General features: G+C 41.6%; 1 protein-coding gene across 1 annotated transcript in view; it reads right to left on the bottom strand.

Moving 5' to 3' along the window:
* Nucleotides 1–14,547, bottom strand: part of lrp1bb (low density lipoprotein receptor-related protein 1Bb) — a 285,401-nt gene that overhangs the window by 173,148 nt on the left and 97,706 nt on the right. The window contains exon 3 of the mRNA XM_030112422.1: nucleotides 3,141–3,278. Coding sequence (XP_029968282.1) covers nucleotides 3,141–3,278 — 138 coding nt within the window. The remainder of the gene's footprint in view (nucleotides 1–3,140; nucleotides 3,279–14,547) is intronic.

The raw sequence follows: 14,547 nt of genomic DNA on the forward strand, positions 1-14,547 counted from the left end.
CATTTAGACTTACAGCATTTTGTATGAAACATCAACTCTAGCGTATAACAAAGGTAACTTGTTGGGAAATGCTTTAAGACTCATATTCCACCTGGTTTGACAGCTTTAATGCAGCTTTTTGATGCTATGACTGAAAAATATACTTCCATCTAACTTTAAGTTAAAGACTTCAGGGAAGTTAATTTGCTGATTATACCAAATTGAAAAAAAAAATATGCAGAGTAAAGATAAAAATATTCAAATGGATCCTAATACGCACAATGGATTAATGGAAAATAAAATATCAAATTGCAAAAATCTCAAAATTCTGGATTGTTTTCAAAGATTTTTCCTTCTTTCAGACAAGCTGATGAAGTTTTGCTCAGTGGACAGAGAAATGAATCCCACAGCAACAAGCAGGCATTCTTCCACTACCTTACCTCTTATACAAATTTCCTCCTTTCCCATCATAATTAACATAACGGCGAGAGGAGACAGAGGTCGTTTTTGCACCTTTCAGCAATTGGTCGCTGTCGTCATTTTTTTAGATGGAGGACAGGCTGCTTAGCAACATACAGAAAGGTTGGGATTCACTACTTTTACTTTTACTAAGTCTTTTAGAGGCACATTAGAATGGCGTCTAATTGGTGCTATTCTGGGAATCTGCATTGAAGAGAGTATTTAACAAGTTGTGAGCAGCAAGAATCTGCAATTATGAGGACGTCCTTAATCAGCACCAGTGTACAAAGTGGAGGACTCCTTCCCTTAAACATACATACTGTAGAATACAGCAGCCAATAGATTTTTATCACCTTGTCCTTTGAGCACTTATGGATTAACTGCCAAATTTGCGGCCATGTTGACACATTTCACCATCAAAAGGCTGGTCCGAACAGCAATTTCTGTACTCCGGAAAATCGGCCGCAAGCAGTGAGTGGAAGTGCTGCAGCGCGGACGCTGGGAGGGGTTCAGATCTTAAAATTAATATCCGGATACCATCACAAACAACCGAATATTCGGATATTTGAATCCATCCCGACAGAGCACAAGGACTGTGAGACATCTGAGCCTGCAGGATAAACTGTCCTGTTTGTTCTCCCATTGCTGACTTCAGCCTCTCTCCCAGGTGGCTTTCTGCATTTTCATTAAATCTGACATGACACTTCAACCGGGCTTCCAAACTCTTTACCCTGCGCGCCCGTTTATTCATGCAAAAAGACCTTCAGCTATTATTCCTGAACAGCGCACTGTAGCTTGGAAACACTCACAAAATACTTTAAAGCGAGGAGCCATATACAGTGTTACGCTGCAGTTCGTCGAAGCCTCTGGCCTCTGCTTTAAAGCCTTGACGCGGGTCGTGTGAACTCTCCGATACAACTTTGGACTATAACTATGTTTAGGTGGTCCGTAAACATATATTTTTAGGTGACCCCAATTCCATTACCGACAGCGATGTATAGTACAGAGCTGAAGAGGCCAAAGTGTAGGAGGATAAGCCAGCTGTTCACAAATCAGAAATCCGTTTGTGCGCTTACAGATTTGTTCATATGACTCGATCAGGCTCAGCTTGGTTGTAGCTCCATCAAAAACACAAATCTGTAGCAGCAGGATGAAGCAAAAGTTCACTAATTTTGTGAGGTTTCAATACTAAAGCAGGAGGCATTATGGCAGTTTTCTAAGCATTTCTGAAGCTACAAAACAAAGTGTCACTTCAATGACTGTAAATCAGTTGTTTCACTTAACATCTCCCCCAAACAATACACACACACACACACACACACACACACACACACACACACACACACACACACACACACACACACACACACACACAGTAGCAGTTCATCAAAACAATCCATGAGCATTTTTTATTAAACATCAAACTTCCCCTGTCCCTGATTCAATCCTCTGCTGAGCATTCTGCACTAAACATACTTTCATTCAGCTAACTCGGCGATCATTATGCTGAGGATCAAGCAGCTCGAAAAAAGGAGGCATAACCAGTTGGGGAATTTCCCATTTCCTCATTGTAAATACTCACATGGTAATAACAAACAGGTGACATATTTCTCAAAAGTAGCAAGAGGGAATATTGTAACTTGTGTCTTTAAGGTAAAAGGAAAAGGAAAATCCCCTGTTTGTTTCCAGAGTGAGGACACTCTTGTGAGTGATCCGAGTTCTGCTTCTGGTAATTCTCTGAAACCTCTCGATTTCCTAGTTTGACCACACTCAGGTATATTTTTTTCCCAAGCAGGAAGTCAAACCTTTCCCACATATTAGTTACTCATGAAGACGCCACAATCTGTCTCAGTCGTTCCATCTTCAAAGCCCGTCAGCAGAGACACGTCCCGACTGGAAAACCCACCGCTGCGGAGAGTTTTCAGGCCGGTGCCAACGAGGCGACTTCTGGACTCGTCGCAGCCGTGAATCAAAAGCCGCCGCTTCCCCGCGCCGCGCGCTCGCTCACACAGAGACAGAGCCCAGCACGACTTTAACTGTCTTACAGGTCAGGAAGAGGTTGTGGCTTCTGCCAGGCGGGAGCCACCGCCGTGCCAAAACCGCCAACGATCGCGGGGCAAACGCTGCCTTATCACAGGAGCCAGGTGTCCGCGGCAGAAAGGAAAAAAAAAAAAAAAAAAAAAGCACAAGCAAGAAAAACTTGTGTACAACACAACACCTGGTGCTACTGTCACGCGGCGTCTCTCGCTCGCTCTGACAGGACAGATGATGAGGAGTCACCTTGGCAAACAGATTAACCAACAAGTGGAAAAAACTGCCAACTAAAACAAACCGCAATGTGAATTAAGATATTCATTAGCAGCCAGAAGGATGCATTACTATTGGTATTGTGAAATGTGCTCGATGCAGGATTGAGTTGAGAATTAAAAGCCAACTTTTGCTTGCATTTGTTCATGTGAGGTTTGAGATAATAAACCCTCCAATACCAAGCGCATTAATAAGAAATCGCACTTTGCGAGGCTGTATAGCTTTTAAAGTCAATACCAATTGAAATGGTAAAGCAAATTCCACAATCTTAATAACCCAAATAAGATGAAAACGATGTGATTAATTAGCATGATAATGAGGATATTTATTAATTCATTCATTCTGAAACCCAAGGCGGAGGAGAACCGGGGAATAAAAACATCATTAACTCGTACCTCGACAGTGAACTCCCTCGTCGTAGCCGTCCTCGCAGTCTCTGGCGCCGTTGCAGAGTTTGTTGAAGTGGATGCATTTTTTCGTCCCCACGCACTGTATGTGATTGAGCGGACATCTGATCACCACCTCCTGCGCACCTAGAGCCAAGAACGATGGAGGGAGGCCGTCAAAAGTACAGCAGTTATTTCAGCATTAATAATTCATGTTTACTGCAAAAAGCCAACATCAACAGTGTTTCCTCGGCATATGGAGATGCATGCATAGTGAGAGAGAAAAAGGCCACACGAGGGGAAGAAAATGTATATTTCATTGTCATTACCATTTGTATTTTCTGCTGGTAAACACATTTTTTTTTATATATGTTTTTTTTTTTTTCTCCTCAAAGTGCTGATACCTCAAGACCTCTTTTTACGGGAAGAAGGAGAGAAGCCGTGCATATGCAAATGTATTTATACTTCATGGCATTGTTCTTTACGCACAGCAGATGCAGCCACGCCGGCGGCGTCCTGTAACGGAGCGGCCCCGGCTCTCCTTGCCGCTGCCAGCCAGGCGAGCGGCAGAGAGCAGCTGCTTAAGGATTCATGAGGCACGTAGGTGACCCTCATTCACGCGGCGGCGGCGGCACGGGCCACATAAAACACAGCTGACCAGCGCACCCGCACTGTAAATGTGTCACACCGCCGCCCCGGCTACATTGATATCAATTACCAATGTGCCGTCGCGAGGCGTTTAATGGGGAGATTTATCACCCATGTGATGAGATCTGCAACAATCCCCAGAGTTCTTCCACCCAGAGGAACTCGCATCCCGGCGCACTTGGACCGTCTCGACTGTGCGATTACTTATTCACAGCATCCATTTCCACTTTGTAAGGTAAGAGATGCCGCAATTAATGTGGCTATTACAAAGAAGGCTGTCAGCCCCTGCAGATTTACAGAGGGGGATATGTGGACGAGTGGACGTGCGTCGTTATTGACACAATAATGACTCGCATTAGTTTCACCTCCCGAGTATTTTATTGCCCTAAAACGGTGGCAGGAGATCTTCTCCTTTAATGAATATGTCTTGGCTTGGAGCACTCGGAGCTCTGAGGATTCGCGCCACTTTTGTGCCGCATTTTGGTAAGTCAAATATATGTGACCTTGTCTCTGGGAGTTCATATTTCATACATGAGCAATCTGGCAGCTTCATCTGCTGGGTTTCAAACCGTCTTGAGCATTTCTTCCCTCAATTCTTCCTCCAGTTTCAGGGCAGACTTTAGGATTTCTGCTTCGATTAAGCAGCAGATATCAGAATGTCTTTGTGATCCAATCTGGCTTTGTATATTAAGTAAGAAAAGTGTTAACAAGGGTAAATTGGGGTTGTTAGTATGTTGAGATTGTCCTTGTTACGTTGTACGGATGCAACAAACCGACAGAGGTTTTCAAGGTGACTGAGGCATATCAGCGTGTCCAGGGCGGAGAGACACATATCCAGAGCACACGAAACTAAATGCACTGATGTTGCTTTGTGCTGCCAATGTGTCATAATCATGTAATCAGCAATAAATAAACATATAAGTAAATGATGTTGGCATCCTTGTGGTTAGTCTTCAAAGTAATCGAGTGTTTTTTTTTTCTGTGTCAGAAGGTTAATGTCTTTTAATTAGTTATTCACACGATTGAGAATTATTCATGATTAATCACACTTTTTTTTCATAATTGAAACAGAGAGATGTTATATTTCCATGGCATGAATACACCTAACCTAGAAAGATAACTGACTACAGTTCAGTCGGTCTTCTATAATAATTATAACATGAAATCTAGTCTGCATGTTGATTTTTTTGTTGTTTGTTTTGACACTGATTGGCTCTGTCATTTTCGGAACATAGAAGACATCTTTTTAACATCCCACTTTAAGTTATCAGCGAAGTGACTGAAGCCTCAGAGACTGTATTTGCATGCAGCTGTTCACTGTATGCTTCATGTTACATGGAGCTAATTAGTTGGGATGTATTTATAGACAGTTTATGAACAAAATTCAACAAAATTACTGACTTATTTTAATTAAGACATTGTTTTTGTACAGCACATTGCAGCTCTACTTTTTATAACTTTATTAACATTTTATCTATGCTGTGCACAGTCATTTGCATACGTGTATGCACATTGATATTAACACAGGGGAAATGATCACTTTTTAATGCATTAGTAAAATACTGGACACTCTTTGCACATCTCAGAATGCTCATATCTTTACTTTAGCAACTATTTTTTAACCAATATTTGCAAGTTAGATTAGTTGGGGAAAGTAGCTTCCAAATGCACAGACAGTTTTATAGCTGGAAGCGAACCGGTCGCTCTGTCACACAGCATTCAACTCAGTGCCCCGGTGTCCATTTGGCAAATGTGCTACTTAACACCCAGCCGTAAGGGTCCCTGACAACGTAACCGTGTTGTCAGCCTTTCCGCCACATGGGTCCTAATCTAATGTGATAAGGGGAGGGATGGTGCATGAATATTCAGCGGCTCTGATCCGTCATGCAGGGGTACACAGATGGTCTCTCAACGGATGAGGTGCTCAGAATTCCTCCGTCAATTCCCAAACTACTGTACTATATCGGATGATTGCTCAAAGTCGAACGTACAGGATGGCGCGCTATGTCAAGTAATTCATCCTCTGACAGCTGTACAGGAGCTTCTCTCCTCTTTGCTTCAACTTCCGAGGTGTTACTGACACCCGAACACAATGTCCCGCACGTTGAATTTTCTGCTGAGGCAAATCTGCACTGAGTTACAGTTTAAACAGCAATCTCGTATATTTAGCTTCACCAATGAAAAAAGGAGCAAAGAAAAGGAACTCGCAACTAATTAGATCTCCCTCTACCCCATTTCAGCATCTTTACCCATTGATAAACAGACTATTAAGTTGCAGTGTAAAGCAATTTTCTAACTCCTGATCTGTATTTCAAGTGCATTTAATTACTGGCGTATGGACATTATTTAATTAAGAACTTATTCTCTAAAAGGAAATCAATAAGTGTAGAAAAATAAAAATAACTAGCAGAAACCAAGAATGATCGACTGGGTTTCATGTATTTATTTTCAAAGAAAGTTTCCACTCATGCCGAGTCATCATATGTTGAAAATTGCTCATGACCAACTCGACACACAAATTGTAATAAGTCCCTGTTGTGCCGAATAATTCCCAATGTATGAATCATAAATCGTTTTGGAAAGAAGCTGCGCGGCCCCAGTAATGGCTTGATAAATGAATAATGTCCACAGATGAAATGGGAAAGCGCTCTTAAATACCAGTTTAATCATAACACCTTAAGCGGGAGGCACGTAGTATTCCCATTGGAGAGCTAAAAGAGGGGGGGAAATGTGATACGCTTATTCAGGTAAAGAGGGAAGCGTTTAAGTTGTGCATCAATATTTATTAATGTCTTAGTTTACAATAACAAAACTCTATATGGAGAAAAAAAACATTCCCATCTAGTTTAAACGCTGCACATTTATTTTGCACTGCAGCTGAAAGAGGTCCTGTACATGTGCTGCAGCAGGCTGCTTTCAGTGCGCTTTCAATACTTGCCGCAGCACGAAAGGAATTATTCGCAATGATGATGGCTCTGTTGTATTAAGTCACCCAGTAAGCCATGGCAGTGGCACAGAAAGCACAACACGAACGCAGCCAAAGTATCTGCACTGACAAAAAAGACATGGAGTCTGCAGAAAGGGAGCTTGGGTTAAAATGTAAAGTGCAGCAGGAGTCAAAAAAAAAAGAAAAAGAAAAAAACTACTTGTGATGTACAACAGGTCAGCTTCAAGGCTGCTGACAGACTTTGCTATTTGACTAAAACTGTTCAAACATCAGCACATCTGAATCACATCAGGCCAATTAAGAAAGTGAAGGATTTTTTTTTTTTTCTTTTTAATCTTTTTCCTTAAAGAGACCTCGGCTGTACCAACAGAAAGGAAGGACTCCTTGAAATTTCTAGCCTAGTGACTTTTACTGACTGGAGTAAATAAGACAGAAGACAGACTAATGAGAAAAGAGTTAAGTCAGGGGAGAGGTGCTGAAGTGTCTTTAAGACATGCTTTCATTAACTAATACATTATCATTACGTTGCTGTAGATATCTCAGTAAAGGGGTGTCAAATATAAGGCCGGTGGGCCAAAACAGGCCTGCTAGAGGCTCTGCAGAGGCCTGTCAAACTTCGAAATAGTGACAGAAACAAAACAACACTGAGACCTGAGCTGTGATCTACGTGAAAGTTGAAGCTTTCTGATTGTCATCAAACAAGCCTCAAAGTCCTGCTGTCAGGGTGAGTTTGCAACAAGAGCATGGGAGGAGTGGCTTAGATATTTCACTGTATTTTGCACCACTAGTTTTCCTCAAAATTTACTTGAAAATGTACTTGTTTTGAGAGCGCAGTCACTGGGTTTGCAAAAATGGAGATGTTTGCATCACACATACTTTGTGCCACGTCAATTAATCAATCACTCAAGATGAAATTGAGCTTTACGTGATCAAACATGAAAAATTACATTGGAATATAGACTACGTTTGAGATCTGGTAAGCTAAGCTTAGTGCAGTTACATTTATACAGTCGTGCCGGAGCACTTTTCATTCTGGTAAACAACGATTCCCACGTCAGCAAAAAATCTATCGATCCATCTTCTCCACCTTGTCCACTCCATGGTCACAGGGGGAAGAAGGCTGAGCAGTTCACCAATCCATCATGATGTACGCAATGAGGAACAGACAATCTCACAATTACAGATAATTTGGAGACACGACTCAATCTGACATACATGCTTGTGGACTGTGGGAGAAAACTCACGGAGGGAGAACATGAACGCTCCTCATGGAAAGCCTGGCCAAGCACCAACTCAGATCAGAAATCTTATCCCTCTCAAGTGAAGAAAAAACTCCAACACAGCCAAACTAAAAGGTGTCACTCATCTACTTCAACATTAATGTAGTTCATATGTATGTTTGGCAACAACGCCACCCTCTAACATCTGTCCAAGAGTTAATGAAAACAAAGGTACATCCAAGACAATCCTTCCTGATTGAAAATAGCACTTCAAATTAATTGTCACCGGAAGAAAATTGAAAAAAAAAAAAAAAAAAAAAAAGTCTTGAGTCCTGTAATGTATTATTATGCTGTCACATGCATGCTGGACGTCAAAACAATTCAGCATGCACAGCATTTCCACGCTTTCTGAAATATACTGCTATTTTGGCAGTCCATGAACAATCTTGCCACACCATCAGAACAAAATTTATAATATCAGTGCAGACAGAGCAGAAAATTCAAGTTAATTATGTGCAATGTGATTTCAATAAACACTGCACCACACTGATTCTCTCTCTTTTTTTTTTTTTTTTTTTTTTTTTTTAAAGAAATTCATTAAAAATCATGGTATTATTTGTCTACTTCTGAAATGAATGAGCGAGACCAGCTGGGCCAAAGTAATACCTCGATTAAATATAAAATGAGAGGCTTCTTGAGAAAACTTTGAGCAGCTATGTTCATTATGATAATCATGGTAATCTGAGCCACTTCCAGTTTGTGGGAAATAATGAATTCTAAAAAGGAGCAAATAGGGAACGTATCAGCGGGGGTTGGTTCCTTGAACTTTTTAGTAGAGAGATTTATCATATTCTTTAGAAATAATGATGCCATTTCCTTAATTTATGGTTGAAGTTGACGATCAAAGCCGCAACTAACGCCTGACCTAAGGCAACAACAATGTTGTTCCCATCACAGCTTTATAAAAGTCTGTTTTGTAGAGAATCCAGCAATTATTATGACATTAGCTGCTGTTTGCACTCCAGTTCTCAACCTTAAGCAGGTTATTTTACTCAAATAAATCTCTGGATTAACAAAGCTTTAGATAAATCCAAACGGGAAATTAATGAGCTGAAGTGGACAAAGACGGTGGAGTTGTAGATTTTCATGGGAGGCGATACGAGCTGAGGGTAGTAATACGGCATATACGACCTGCAACGCCATTGCCAACACCAAGGCAACAGTTTTCATGCTCTATTAACCAGTCAGATACCTGAAAGCATTAGCTTTGGCAAGCACACCAATTTGTGTGGGAGCCAAGTTGTGGATATGTCTTTTTGTACAAGTTGCATCTTATCTGCATTGTTGAGAGTGAATCTCAAGAGCAGGACGTCGATCTCGGCCAAAGAGGAGAGGGCTCAGTGACCCTGTTCCTGTGGAAGAGATACCAGCTTTTTCCTCCAGGCCTCCAGCAAGAGAGTAGGAGAACAACAGAAAAGACGGAGTGAGAGTACGAACTCATAAAATGCATGAACCACAGTTAATTTTTTGCTCAAGTTGACCTATTTTATCCGCAGGACAATGGTGATTACCTTAAAAAAACTACTAAAAGGTTTGATTGGTTTGAGTGCAAACAAATGTGCTATTTGTGGATGACTTTCCTTTATTTTCGGCCAGGGCTGTTTCCCACAAATGTGGCGATCAAGGCTGCGTGGGTCATGCAATCTTTGCACTCACAATTTTAGTTCCAGATCAGCAGATATGACAAAGGAACACATGGCGGAGGCCTGCGGTGTGACCCTCCAACTGTCGTCCAAACAATGATTTTTTTTTTATTTTATTTTTTTTTACACAAATCACTTTGAACACTTGCATCTGAGTCGGACTGAAAGCAAACACAGCAAAGGAGCAGTCTGGAACAAACGCTGTGGTAAATTCATTCGGGAGGCTCGTCTAGGGCAGCCTGCCAGCTGACCAAATCACCCTACATATTCATTAACACACCGCCGTTTGTTTGCATGTGTGCGACTTGTAAAAAAGTCTTTTAAGATAGATTAAAAAGCTTGGAGGGAAGGCAGATCATCGCCTCATGAGTTACTTCACTTTTAAGGTTGAGTGTTTTTGTTTTATCCAATGAGCGGAGTCGAGGAGCTACACAGAACAGGAGACAAGATACCAAGGATAAGCAAACACAAAAAGAACAACAGCACCGTCTCCTAAGACAAAGCACCTTGGGAAACAAAGTATTAATGCAGTCACTGCTCTCAAAGCTGCCAAGAGTTCGACCTGTCGATTACTTTGAAGAGATAAGTCTGCCTCTACATACAAGATGGTTTTAGCGCCGTACCTCCAAGAAATAATTCTGCAGTTCTTATCACTGCTGTCGTCTCCATGTCTTTCATTTCACCTCCCCAAAAACTGACCGAAGACAGAGTCCGGCTCGACCAAAGGCTTTTAATTAAAGCTCTGTGCGAGGAAGTACAATACGTGCGGCTGCCACCAGCCATAAACAGGCATGAAATTACAAACGGTAGCCGGGAGAAGGCTCTACAGTTGAGTTGGATAATTAGCCCCAGGTGCAAACACATCCAGAAATATAATGCATATGACAGCTCATACCATTTTCCGACCGGATTTATGTGCGTGTGATGTTTATCCAACTCGGATTTGGAGCCGTCACTTTGCTTCTCGCTGACAGTCAACAGAGATTGCAGTGCGTAATCCCCTACGTGACAGTTCATAAACCTGAAAGGTACACCGAATTACATGAAGCAATTAAATAATGAAAGTCTCAGTTCCCTCATTGGGGATTGATGTATTCTCTTCCCTCACCATTCAAGTTTCTTTTCTCTCTAGTTTTATACCCTTTTACCTTTTTGAAACAATTGCTGAAAGAAAGAATTTGTTAATTTTCCATTTCTGACTGGAGAACCTGGTAAGCAATCTCACGGAGTCTGGAGTGCTAAACTGTGGTTTAGACTGTGGCCATGAAGAAGACAGATCTATGAAGACTGGTATCAGTGGTATGGGGGGGGGTGAGGAGGTCACTTGGTAAGTTGCCTTTCCCTAAATCGGAATGCTGATGAGGTCAAAGTGCACGATGGACAACTACTTTATTACTTTAGCTTCATTCACGGGATTTATAACGGGATTTATGGGCATGGATGAAGCGTTCAGAAGTAGACCGATGTTGTGAGCAACTCCTAGCCCATAAAGTGTGTCACTGGAGTGGAAGAATACCCATAAAGTGTAAAAGGTATGAATACATCAGTTGTGTGTGTATGTGTGTGTACAAGCGGAGGCATCTAAAATTCATGGAAACTCTTCACCTTGACAAGTAGTCTGTCGGTGGTGAAGTCATTACTGTTGTCACCCTTAAATCTCCAAGAGGGTTTGGATTATCCCTTGCTGGCGCTGTGCGATGTTGTGACTTGACTTAAATGACTGATGGAACAGAGTGATAGATTTCAAACAGTCATGTAACGGCACTACAGTTGAACCATTCCTGCCCCCCTCAAAAATAAAAAATAAATAAAACCTCAGCTTGATTTGACTGCTTTGGCTGTTTGTGTCTGGATTTGCATTATATCTCCAGGGCGCACAATCCTCGGTCGAACTCCGGCTGCGTGTAGGCGCCGCTTGTCACAAAGAGAAGCGCGTCAGCCATAGGACGTCGCCGGGACTTTCAACAGTTCCCTGGCAACAAAGCAAACCGCTAAACTCCGGGCTGATAAAGTGCACTGGCGTAAACAAGAGCAGCCTTCCCCACCTTCACAGACACTCCAGCAAATGTGAAATACAGCTCTCCACAGCATGCTCCCGTTTTCAAAGAGGCAGTGGTCCTAACAGGGGGAACTCTTTAAAAGAATTACTTTTTGTGTGACCTTTACATATTTGGCATTTGAAAAGATGCACTCAGCCAAAGGAGCTTTTTTTTTTTTTTTTCCTGCTGTATTTGTCCTATCGCAGACATATAGGCAATAACTTTGCACCGTTCAAAACTCCAAACAGCTCATGAAGAAGAAAAGTGCCTCCTCGTCCCCATCATGCAGTCTCAGAGCATATTCCGCCTCCTGAACGGCTTTCCCACCTGTTGCATCACCTGGCCTTGCCGGGCGCTCTGCGAACCCGTCCCCATCGCTCTGAGCGCCACCAGCAGGATACACACACCGCCACTTAATCACAGGGTGTCAGTTCAATTGCTTGTGTGTTTTCTGCCCCTTTTCAAGTATTTTGTAACTGTGCTTTAACCTTGCTCATTTTTTTTTTCCAGATCCCAGCTATTATTGCCTACTGCCGCTTGCTTTTTCCTTTTCAATACATTCGGAGATTAATAGTTTTTCACATCTTGGTGATAGCTCTCTCCGACTTTCGAACACTGGTAGCTCATTTAACAACAACCGGAATCAAAGAAGGATGCTTCCTCCCTTTTGAGTAAAAAATACACGTGGTTGTTTTCAGGAAATTTGTATGTTGTAACTGTGGAGGTGTGGATTTTCAGGTATGTTTTAGTTTAAAGTATTCAATCTAACATCAGCGAAACGTGACGGTGGAACGGTTCCTTGTTGGGTTTGCCTTGTGTGCCCGTCTTCCCCCAGCTCTAAGATAAAGCACTATTGGTAGATGGAGAGGTGCTCATGGTATGACAATACGATCAATAAGTCTGTCTTTATAGTCGTATATCTTGAATCATGGGGATAAAAGCTTTGAACACCCTGGACAGTTCACTACAGAACAAATGGCATGGTTTATGTTGTGGGAGGGAACTCTACCCTTCTGTTCTGTATTCTGCAGTATATTACTGTGAAAGACTGCACGCCATTGTGTGTTGCTTAACTAAGGGTTATGTTCATTACATACACTTAGCATGAGATGTATTAAATACAAATAGTCTTTACTACTGAAGCTAGATTGGGATTTATTAACCACTGAGCTGCTGTAACATAAATCTCCCATGCTAGTTGGACACTATCTCTCATCTTAGAATACAGCACAAGTTAATTTAGTTCACGCTATGCATGCATCACATATAAAAGGTATCAGCTATGCAGATATTTCATCCAACTAGCAAATAAACTGCCGTCTTCACTGTTAGAATATCTGACAAACCCTGAAATTACATGTGGTTATAATTCTATCATTTATAACCCCCCAAGCCCCCTGGAACAAACCAGTATATCAAGAAAGGAAGAAAAATTGAACAGCAAAACAACAAATTTGTCATTAATTGAAAAAAACAGCAACATAATTAGTCAATAGACAGTTTTGTGACCAACTATTGTGCAAATGTTAGAATCTAACTGTTTTGGGGAGCAGCGTTAAATGAATAATGCATACAGTATGCCGTAGTTGGAACAGCTGAAACCAATATTCACTGAGAATAATGATCTCATTAGGAGCATAATGAACACGGTTGAATATAAGGGTGGCATTCTTTAATCAAAGGAACAAATGCACAATTGTGTACGGCTTTCATCCTCGGCTGAATGAGTCGTTATCGTGGCATCGCGTTGTGTTCACACCCCGTCGCCGCATCGCCACATTGCAGTCCACACACCAACCAAAGAGCACCGGAGTACATTACTAAAATAAATAAATAAATAAATAAATAAATGAATAAAAATGTGTTCATTACAGGCACCTGAAGTTTTATTTGCCCCGTCAGGTGTCTGCAGATTGCATCTGGTATGTTCCTCTGGTTTCTGATTCCCCAATGAAGCTGTAATGCTCAACTTAACAGAACACAAACAGAACCCTGAATATAGAACAATAAATATGATCTTCATGGAAAAAAAAAAAAAACACAAAAAACACAAATCTTTATTTTATTGAGAAAGAGATCCTAATGTGGAGGATTCAGAACAATCTGAAGTCTGAAATTTGCCTCTTTGAAATACTTAAAAGATGCACAAGTCATATAATTCAAATGTATTTGTGACTTATTTAATTAAGTGAGTGTCTGGTGACTATTTTGAGTGTTTTCTCTGTTATGATCTGGCAGGTATATTGCAAGTCTCTTATTCTCCAGCCTCTCTTCCACAGAACTCTTCATCTCAGAGAGACTTTCTGAACAAATAAAGTTTAACGAAGAAAGAACAGGAGATATCCTCAACAAACAGCATGCGGACCACGAATTCACAAGAAAATTACCTTAAGGGATAGGTGCCGCTTTTTATCACTTGTTTGTTGTTGGCTTTTAATGCTAAAAACAGCCCCGCTTACATCTGTGTATTCCACACTGAGGCGGCCTCGTGTGACCTCCCGCTGAACTAAATCCCTTTGTTGCTCCAAATGAGCGCTGTGGATTTCACTTACTCCGCAATCGCTTGAGGAAGCAACGTCTTTGTGGAGTGGAGGACGCATTACGGCAAACAATAAACCTTTCATTGCACAGATGGGCACATCCGTGACAACATGTGAAGCTGTCCTTTAAAGAGAGAGGGAAAGAAATAACAGTCGATTGTTCACAACAAAGTGTGTGTGTGCGTGTGCGTGTGCGTGTGTCTGTGTGTGTGTGTGTGTTTGTGTGTGTGTGTGTGTGTGTGTGTGAGAGAGAGAGAGAGAGAGAGACAGGAGAAGCCACTGTCAGTGCCCTGTCTTGTACGGAAAGTCAGTATTTTCA

The sequence above is a fragment of the Salarias fasciatus genome, chromosome 16, assembly GCF_902148845.1.
Source record: "Salarias fasciatus chromosome 16, fSalaFa1.1, whole genome shotgun sequence".
Classification (NCBI taxonomy): Eukaryota; Metazoa; Chordata; class Actinopteri; order Blenniiformes; family Blenniidae; genus Salarias; species Salarias fasciatus.